This window comes from Echinops telfairi, unplaced genomic scaffold (assembly GCF_000313985.2).
Source record: "Echinops telfairi isolate 266 unplaced genomic scaffold, ASM31398v2 ScPeMD7_4;HRSCAF=17, whole genome shotgun sequence".
NCBI classification, from domain to species: Eukaryota; Metazoa; Chordata; class Mammalia; order Afrosoricida; family Tenrecidae; genus Echinops; species Echinops telfairi.
In genome coordinates this window covers 4,890,076-4,900,716 of record NW_022103900.1, presented here as the reverse complement: position 1 = coordinate 4,900,716, position 10,641 = coordinate 4,890,076, and the positions used below count along the sequence as shown (strand labels likewise).

At 42.9% G+C, this 10,641-nt stretch overlaps 1 protein-coding gene across 1 annotated transcript in view; it reads right to left on the bottom strand.

Moving 5' to 3' along the window:
- FASTKD1 (FAST kinase domains 1) overlaps positions 1-10,641 on the bottom strand; it is a 33,504-nt gene that overhangs the window by 3,852 nt on the left and 19,011 nt on the right. Inside the window, exons 5-10 of the mRNA XM_013004949.3 lie at positions 10,267-10,431; positions 9,137-9,626; positions 7,815-7,929; positions 4,698-4,826; positions 3,304-3,435; positions 1,915-2,028 (exon numbers count right to left, since the gene is read on the bottom strand). Coding sequence (XP_012860403.1) covers positions 1,915-2,028; positions 3,304-3,435; positions 4,698-4,826; positions 7,815-7,929; positions 9,137-9,626; positions 10,267-10,431 — 1,145 coding nt within the window. The remainder of the gene's footprint in view (positions 1-1,914; positions 2,029-3,303; positions 3,436-4,697; positions 4,827-7,814; positions 7,930-9,136; positions 9,627-10,266; positions 10,432-10,641) is intronic.

Here is a 10,641-nt window from a genome sequence, read left to right as displayed (position 1 = left end):
TGTTTCCGGTTCCTATCTGTACCAGTGTACATCCTCTGCTCTAGCCAGATTTGTAAGGTAGAATTGGGATCATGATAATAGGGGGGTGGGAGGAAGCATTTAGGAACTAGCGGAAAGTTGTATGTTTCATCATTGCTACACTGCACCCTGACTGGCTCATCTCCTCCCTGTGACCCTTCTGTAATGGATGTCCAGTTGCCTACAGATGGGTCTTGGGTCCTCAATCTGCACTCCCCCCTCATTCACAATGACTAGATTGTTTTGTTCTAGGTAAAAGTTTTATATATTAAAAATGAAAGTAAATAGAGCTGTGGAAACAATTGTGCTAAAATAATCTTTAAAACCTAATCCAAAATTATCCCATAAAGTGCTCTCAAAACCAAACAATCATTTAGCTTAACTTGCTTGGCTAGTTAAAAAAAAAAGAGGGGGGGGCGGGGGGTCTGCTATGGGGGGTAAGCTCACTAAGAGTGATCTATGTGGGATCAAGAGGACCCTGATTACAAGTTGGGCTGCTAACTGCAAGATAAACAGTTCAAAACACCAGCCACTCTTAGGGAGAAAGACAAGGATTTCTACTCCCAGAAGGGTAATCTTCTCGGAACCCCACAGGGGCAGTTCTACCCTGTCCAACCAGGTCGCCGAGTAGGCTTCCACCCGATGGCAGCAAGTGTGGACTTTGATTATATGGAATCAAAATGACGTCGCACCCTTCTGACGCATAGCAACACTTGGAGCAAATGCAACCCTGCCTGGTCCCGCGCCTTCTCCTAACCACGTCTGAGCCATGGTTACAGTCACGATTTCCATCCATCTCCTGAAGCGTTTTCCTCTTCCTGTCTGATCCTTTACTTTACTCAGAATATCCTTCTCCCACTGGTTAACACACTCACAGTATGTAAGACAAAGTCTTGCCATCCTCGCTTCTACAGAGCTATTTTGTTGTACCCCAACACTGTATTCTTTGAGTTTCATCTGTAAGGACTTGTCCTCATTGGCTATCTTTCCTCCCTTCTTTGTCCCAACCACCTGGAGACAGGAACTATGCCCATACCACCTAGGCACACCGGTAGATCCTGCAGCTCTACCGACTGGGTGAGGGCCACTACCCACTGCTGTACCATCTGGTTAACAAGAGATACCAAAACATCAGCCAAAGCTACCTTCAACTGTGCTATACAAACAGCAAGCAAATAACTCACACACACTCATATCTCTGTTACACTGAGCAGGCGGTGAGTGGTAAGGTCTCACCAACATATAATCGTCAATGAAATACAAATACATCACCACAACGTCTCAGAGACAACGGACAATTTCTGTTCGAACAAAGGTTCAAGACAGAGTGGCTTGAGCAATGACTGGTCGACAGAGCCAGAAGACCTCTCTCAAGAACACGCATTCCTTGGCTGTGGTGGGGTTCGTTTGCTTTATATGATTTCCTGTATGTGAAAGCCAGTATGGGTAGCTCTCTAGAGACAGTACTGGATTGGTGATCACCCAGGGCCATGGCAGTAGAGGATAGGGAAAGTGGGGAGCTAATGACAATGAGTGTCAGAAGAAAATGTTCTCAGAGTGATGGTGATGAAGACGGCACAAATAATAGGACTGAATAACTTATATGATACGTGTATGCCAAAGTTATTTTAAAAAGAAAAATGCATTCACCTATTTGATAAGGAATTAAAAAGAATGGTATTTAGACTTCAAAAAATGGAGAGAAAGAGGGAAGGAAACTACAGAAAAAAACCTGAGAAGAACTCATGAAAACTCTGGAAGAATCAAGTGACTAAACAAAAACCTAGGAACACAATTAAAAAATACAATCAACTTCTATTTTAAGTTCCAACTAAGGAGATGATTCTATTCAAGTTTAGTCTTCTGAAAGTATCCAGTAACCAACCAATGACTTACGTAATGTGTAGTAATAAGGTGTAGGAACCGAGGCTTTTACACAATTGATTCCCCCTAGTACTTCTGCAAGCATATTATACATCTGGTGTTGTGCTCCATTGATGCTTCCAGAATCTTTGAGAATAAAAATAAGTCATTCATTTAAAATAAGTTTACCAGTTTTAGAAAATTAAAATAATTCCAATTTACAAAGTGATAAAGACTATTACATATTTTTAGCATATAACGTGCCTACATAAATAACATGCATGCACATACCTGTAACACACAAAGCACATATAGAAAACTAATGCATAAGGGGGTTGAGTTGTTTTTCAAGACTTTACATGCACACTATGTGTATAAAAATACACTAGTATTTCCAACAACCCATATTGCATAATGAATAGCTTCTCAACTTATTTCAACACTGAGATAAAAATTAATCCTCGAATTATCTTTGAGATCTTGTTAAAATAAATAAGACCCTTATTGTAATCTCTACCATGACACTAAATTCAATACAAGTTCTTTGCTCTTTACCAAAAGAGGTTTGTTTGGTGCCAGAAAAAATAAATTTGTCTTAAGAAATATTTATACTACAAAGCTCATCTACAAAATGGTTCCACTAACAAACACCATTCCACTCTAAGAAATTCAAATGTATTATTCAGGTTTGACAGTAGCAAATGTAGGACAAAGAACTAATTTTGGCCTTTTGCATCTGGTTTCTAAAAAAAGCCTGAGCAATTAGGATGTTCTTTATCTTTCTAAAATAGCCAGGCTCCTAGGGCAGGCAGAACCCACACCTGGCCAACTCATTCAGGAAGGGAAGTGGGCAAGATGCAGTCATTTGCATGTTCCCTAAGTCATGTCTATTTACAGGTTCACGTGTATGCAGAGGTAGCAATGACTAGGGACCTTGGCTGATGAGAACATCTGTCCACAGGCCAGGGGACTATCTGTCCCTAGAGATAAGGGAAGCCCCTGCTAAGACCTCTCCCAACCTTGCCTGGCATCTCCGATTGTAGCCTTTCTGCTTATAATACATGGGTCACTCACTATACGTACAGATAGTCTCTGTGAATTGTGTGAGTCAGTCTGTGAGTATCAAACCCACCAGGGAAGGCCAGCAGCGGCTGGCAGTTGACTGAAGGAACAGAGTCTAGCTTGTGAGGAACCAGCGCTGGGTGGCAGGTGGGCAGGGAAGAGATGGGGAGGCAGTTTTGGTGGTTGGGGCAAAAGGGAGAAAGGACCACTTGGGAGTCAGAGATAGAGAAGTGAAAAAGCAGGGATGTAACTTACCTTCCCACTTAGGGAATCGGCCTTGGGTCAATTTTTATTTACATTATTACCTACTCATCGACTTTATACTTAAACTCTACTCTCTGGCCCAAAGAAAATGCAAACCTTTATTATGCAGCTGCTGGCAGAAACGGTCGTGAAACCATGGGATCTGAAACTCAGGGCATTCCAAGCAGACCGCTCGATTTAACTCCATCAGCCGTAACTGCACCCTCAAGTTTAGAGATGAAGGTAAGACTGAAATGAAAAGTAGAAGGTTACGTGTCTGATTTTTGAAGGTAGTCGTAGCAAGGATAACCCGTGATTTCTCATATCATTTATCCCTACTACTGGCTGATCCTCTCAGTCTCTTAAAATCATTTCAGTTACAGTCACACCCTTTGTGTTTTAAAATTGTTACACTGAAGGGCATCATTAGGGCTAATTCCCACATGATTTTCCTTAGTTATGAATATCAAACCTACATTTAAAAAAATCTGTCATTTTTTTCCATTGGCCTAAAAATTCCACACTTTGGAATCGATCTTAAGGAGCAATCACAGAATAAGTCACTGATTTACATGTAACGATTCATTATTTACAGTTGTGAAGAACTGAAAACAACCTACAACATAATCTCACTCGTTGCCCTCCAGTCAAGTTGGACTCACAGTGGCCCCTGTGGGGGTTCGAGACTAACTGTTCACAAGAGTAGAAAGCCCAGTCTTTCTCCTGCTGAGCTGCTGGGGCTTTTGAACTGTCCACCATGCGCATTGCGATCCAACACACAACCACTACATCACTAGGGCTCCGTGATAACTTGTATTAAGTCCATGAAATAGCATAGGAGCACACTTCCGTGTTAGTGGAAAATGAAATATTTTTAAGCCCCCTTGTTATTACAATAAAAAAATGGTATCAAACTTTTTTTGTTTTCAAACTTTTTTTTAAATCATTTTATTGGGGGCTCATACAAATCTTATCACAATCCATACATACATCCCTTGCATCAAGCACATTTGTACATTTGTTGCCATCATCATTCTCAGAACATCTGTTTCCTACTTGAGCCCTTGGTATCAGCTCCTCATTTTCAACTTTCTTAATGGCATGGAAAATCATTCATAATATAGTTAGGTTTTAAAAATAGCATATATTATGTTCTAATAAAACTATTAAAATTAAAAAGTAGCACATAAAGTGAACATAAATCTAAATGCTGCTTCAAAACAAATCTAGATATTTATAACTTACATATACGAGTTGGAGAGATACAGAAAAGATATACTCCAAAACAGTAGCAGTGTTTTCTATTGGGTGATAAGATCAGAAGGAGGCTTTTCATTCTCAATTTCGTACTTGTCTATACTTTCAAAATTTTTCACAAATAACCATGAAACACTTCTATAAATATGGGGGGAAATTCTATGAGTATTTAAATGTTTCAGAATAGGAGCACTAAAACAGATATAAAGTACAAATAATTTATTACAACCATAAATTAAAATATAGATACATACATTCAAGTTGGTAGTCCAATTTGGATAAGAATTTGATGTTAAAAATTGCCTTTATCAGTTCTTCTGGAAAATGTTCCAGGGTGGCCAAAGAGAAAGCAAGAAACACTAACATCAGAGGATCGAATGTACCTAAAACGAGATGAGATGATTTCAAAATTCTACCACAAACCGCCTCACATACACTGAAATACGCACTTTCCTCCGGTTCAACCAGACAAAAATCGACAAGCACTCTCTTGACAAGACTGGTCTAAGTCGCAGCAAATCAGGACAGTGGCTTCTTCTGTGTGTGATGCAGTAGTGACTGAAGTAGGGATTTTTGAAGAGTAATTTTTCTTGGTCTGGGTATTGATTCCATGAGTGAATTCCATTTTGTATGCATTCCAACCGTACACTTAGGAAATGTGAACATTTCTGAATTACAGGTCAGTGAGAAGTGATTTGAAATTACCTTGAAAATAAATGAAATTACTGTGAAGAGAGACAAGTGTTCCAGCAAAGGGCAACAGTATGTACAGAAAGGTGGAGTCAAGACCTCAGCGGCAGAGGCAAAGCAGACAGACGACGGATGCACACCAAGGCCACACTCACTGCCATCAAGTCAATGCCGACTCCTAGCGACCCTTGAAGGGCAGGGCAGAACTACCCTGTGTACAGTCCCAGACTGTAACTCTTTCCGGGGGTGGAAAGCCTCAACTTTCACTTGAGGAGTGGCTGGTGGTTTCTGATCCCTGACCTTACCGTTAGCAGCCCAGCGTGGAACCTGTCCCCATCAGGGCTCCCAGACGACTGACTAAGCATCGCTCATTCTCTAGGCACAGCAAAAAGTTTTGCGGGAACTCGTCTCTGGGTCTCTTTCTGATCTCATGTTCCGCCCTCTCAATCCCCCCACTCTATTCTTGCCACCTAACCCTGCTGTTCCTGCAACCACCCAGCAGGGCTCGCAACTAGGATCCTTTCATCCTGGGACTCTAGCCCGTCTATCAATGTGATCACTCACTCGCTTCACCCCGTGAGGCTCACCTGGCATCTGCTCAGACAGGTGGTCTCTGATTCTCTCAGCTCCTGCCCTGTTGTTCTCCATCCTCCACACTTGCCCTCAATTTCTCAAAGGTATTGATCACCACCTGGCCATAGGTATGTATTCATTGCTCTGGTGTTCTCCCCGCACTCCCTGAGGGTGGGGTCCATCTGTTCTTACTCTCACTGACAGCTGCAGTGCGGGGTGCCTACGAGTCAGCATGGGCCTAGTGACCCTGAGTTTGGTTTGAGTTTAGATCTCCAGTGTTTGATACACAGTAAGCACACAATCAACACTTGGTTAATGTTGGATGACATGAAACTTCCTCAGAACGACAAACAAGCTGTGTGGATCTGAAGAAAAGGCCTGCTTTTGAAAAGCCAACCTGTCGCAAGCACAACTGAGGACTGAAAGGGTAAAAAGGGAGAGAGAGGGAGAGGAGAGCCATTTCCTGCTTCTGCTATCTAAGGTCAGCAATGCCGGTAAAATTCAAAGTTATGGACACTGAGTTGATGCCGGCTCAGAACCCCCCCGAATAGGACAGGGTAGAACTACCCCTGTGAGTTTCCAAGGCTGTAACTTTAGAGCAGTGGTTCTCAACCTGTGGGTCGCAACGCCCTTGGGGGGTCAAACGACCCTTTCACGAGGGTCATCCAATTCATAGCAGTAGCAAAATGAACAGTGATGACGTAGCAACGAAAATGATTTCATGGTTGGGGGTCACCACAACATGAGGGACTGTACGAAAGGGTCACGGCATTAGGAAGATTGAGAATCACTGTTTTTGAGGGGCAGTGGGGGTGGGGGGAGAGTAGAAAGCCCATTATTTTTCCTGAGGAGCAGCTAGTGGTTTCAAACTGCTGACCCTTTGGTTAGCAGACCAAGACATAACCACTACGCCCCCAGGGCGGCATGTTTGTTATGCCGTTCTTTAAATTGTCTGTGTATTTGATAACGAAAAGGTGTGTGTGAGAGGAAGGGAGTGGAAGGGAAGACATTATATCTAAATAGAACTCCTTATTGCTGGTGCTGAGTCCATAGGGCAGGACTGCCCCTTCCGGTTTCCTGGGCTGTCATCTATCCTAAAGGAGCAGATCCCCTGAACTCTTCTCCTGTGGAACTACTGGTGCATCCGACACCGGACCTTGACATTCGCCCTCAAGTGCTTAACCATTGTGACACCAGAGACAAGAATACGGGGGTGTAAAAAACTCCTAAGACGGGCGGCTACAACCATGAGTTCAAAGACTGTGGGGACGGCACAGCAGCAGCAGCATTTCCTTCCGTTGTACACGGAGGGCTGTGAGTCAGAACACCTGACAACAGCAACGCGGTCACAATACCACCAAACACAATGGATGGACCCAGAGGAGGTCGAGGTTTAAAAAAAATAAACAAACCAAAGACCCTCTAACAGGTACTTTGGGGATAATTAGGGAGATCTAAATAAGGTCTGCGTGTCAGATGTTAAGAGAATTGTTCATTTTATTTAAGTATGAAAACAGTATTATTGAGGAACACCATTATTCTTAGGGTTCATACATTAATTTGGGCAGAAGGTCATAATGCCTACAATAATGTGACCAGATTTTAACATTGGTAAAGCGGGACAAAAGCGGGACACCATTGATAAAACTCATATCCTGGCGAACTAGCCACATGTCAGCCGAAAACTGTATACCATAGCTTGTCGTGCACTCTTTCCAAAAATTGGGACTTTTTTAAAACACTGTGGGATGGGGGAAAAATTATTAAAAATTGGGACTGTCCCACCAAAAGCGGGACGTCTGGTCACCTTAGCCTACAAGTTACATTGAAATGGCTCAGGAAAATAATCAGGGGACAAGAAAGAAATGAATAGAGCAAAGACAACAACGTGTTAATAACTACTGAACCTCACACTGAGTACAAAGGTGTCCCTTGCCATATTCTTTCCAATGTTCTGTAAGTTTGACATTTTCTAAAATAGGGATAGAAACGTTTACTTTTTTAGGTGTAGTCATACGACTATGACTACCTTGTAAGAGTTCAATTAGCCCATTAGCGAGTCTCCTTTGACATTACTCATTCAATATGTTATGAAACAATATACCTACTTAGGTAAGAATTAAGACGCTGAATGCAAGTTCCCAAGAATTCATCCCTTTGAGGTGGATCATAGTTCAAGATGCTGAATGGGAGGATAATAGCAAGGATTGAAAGAGGATGGATCTGTATGAACAGAAGAAAATTGTTATAGTTGAAACCAGTAAAACAATTTTAAACTTAATTAGTACTTTAGATATTTCTTCTTTTTTTTTTTTTAGCACACTTAAAGTTAAATATAAGGAGGTCCTGCAGCATTCTGGGTTGTGTCAGGCTGCTCACTGCAAGGTCAGTGGTCCAACCCACCGGCTGCTCCACAGGAGAAAGAGGAGGCTTTCTGCGCTGTGACGCCTGGGAGGCCTATGGAGGGTCAGTACGCGTTCGAACTGACTCAAGGGGTTTAGTTTCACAATCTACTTAACTGCACTACAAATCAGTAATAACTCTACAAGTATTAACACAAATCGAGCTTTTATAGAACACATACTAAAAGTATTAATGCAGAGGGGGAAAAAAATCAGACATTATACAACCTAATTTATTAGGTCTAAAATCCAGTCCAGAATTCATCAGTCGTTGAAATGAACAGGAAACAATGACACCGATTTCCATGATATTTGGTGCTCTCAAAGGATCAACCTAACATCTAGGACATTTCTGTATCTTAATTTATTATCATCCTTTTTTCCCCTTCATCATTCATTCCATTTCAATACTCACTCACTCACCAAATACATCCTGGCTGCCAGGAACAATGCTAAGCATGCATGACAGGCTTTTCATTTTCAGTTGAGAAAAGACACTGTCCTACAACTAACAAAATCTGATGTATGCACTAGGAATTTTGTGAATGGCATTTTTAAAATACCATAAGTTCCAAAATGAACACCAGCAAATTGAGAATCCTAAAGTCAGTGGCAACTTAACATTTTCTCAGTTTTCATATTTACCTTGCACTTTTGGTACAATTGCTTTTAAACAGTAAAAGAAGTGTAACAGGATTATAGAAAAAGGAAAAACAAAGTAATTTATACTCCACTATCCTAATACAACTACTATTATTTGCACGCATTTCCTTCTAGTCAATGAATTTTAAGCATTGATCTTTAACAATATTCTAATAAATGAGAGGATGATTTCCAATCTTCCCTTACTGGCAATGCTGGGGAAAAGAAAGTGGCTGTTGGGGCCAGTGTAAAGACGAGGAGCCACAAATGGCCAAAGCAATGTAAGAACACCAGGTTCCGCTTGAAGTTTTCAAAGTACTGATGCTAAAATATCTGTTTCCGAAGCTGACAGCCAGAGCAAGCGCGGGTGGCGCGTTTCGGTTTACCTTTTCGATCTGTTGCAGGACCACCGCGGCTATCCTGTCGAGGAGCGCAGTGCTGAGGTAGCGCGTCCTGGAAATGAACGATGCGATGCTCACGACATTGGTGACGTTAATCTCCCCGGCCAGCTGCTGAAGGGTCGCCATGGTGTCCTCCAGAAGGGACTCGGCGAGCCAGTCTCCTTTGAGAGATTTCAGTTCCTCCCACAGCTGGTCCAGGCTGCTGCTTGCCCGCAGCCTCTGGCGGCCATGATGAGCTAACTGGTGGAGCAGGCTCAGCTGTGTCCCAGTCACGCTGCTCAGGTGCGTGCGGGGCTCACACTGGATCCATCTTGAAACGCAGGTGGCGATACTACTGAGGTCACTGAGGTCGCACTGTGGTAAAACGGCCTGGACGCGGGCCGTCCCTGCGTCGTCGAGGTGGGGCCACGGGAGCTTGGAGAGCGCATAGGCCAGCAGCGCCATCTCCCGCGGCACGACGCTCGTCTTCAAGCCGCTGGCGGGGGAGGCAAGTGAAGAGCACGAAATGAACACTGCGTCCTCAAGAGCAACGCCCCAGGCGCCCAAGGCAGCAAGCTGGGCGTCGCTCGGATATTAATAGGGAGAGGGCAGGCACATCAGTGTAAGGGCGGTCCCAGGCCAGAGAAGAGGCCCACGTGTATCATGAAGGGAACGGCCAAGGCTCTGAAGCACACCCCACATATTTTTAACGGGAAGATAAAACTTCAATTCCTGAATAACACAAGGAACTAGTTTGGCAGAATTTGGGCTGAGGTTCTGATGTGGCACCAGGAGATGGTATGACCTGCTACCGGGCCTGGCACACAGTCATCACCAATACTTCTGGTTCCCATCTAAGTTCTGCTACAGAGGCAGTCCAACCCGAAAACAAACGGACACATCTGGATGTGCAACTCATCCCACTCTCTACTCCTTTGTCAAACTCTTGCTAAATCTGACTGCCAGTTACAGAGCAAACCCCAAACTCGGAGCTTTTAAAGAATCTTCAGGTTTAAAAGCGAGAGAAGGGATAATCAAAGTGTCATATGTTTAATAGTGAGCTAGCTGGCACTGTCTCCACAAGGTCCCTGGTTAGATTACAAAATGAAAAACAAAACAAATACTTGTAATCTTACCTAAGCAGTAATTCTCTGAGTTTCACAAAAATGTCTTTACTTTGAAAATGCAGGAAAATCAGTGCTCGAGTTATCTTCAACAACTCCTGCGGTTTATAGGTATCCAAGTTTTTATGTACAACTGAAGCAATTCTGAAAAATAAAAGATGTATCATAATCAAATCACTCGTTTATTACTGAACATTTACTGAAAGCATTAAATACGCCATTAAAGTAAAATGAGAAGAGCGCTGTCAGACAAGTGAATGAAATGGTGTCAAATTATACTCATAAAAGAGGACTGAGAACCAAAAATCTTACCATAGCGAATGAGGTGGGTGGGGTGCGGAGTGGAGACCCAAAGCCCAGAGGGGTCTCGGGGAGGAGACGAGCCAG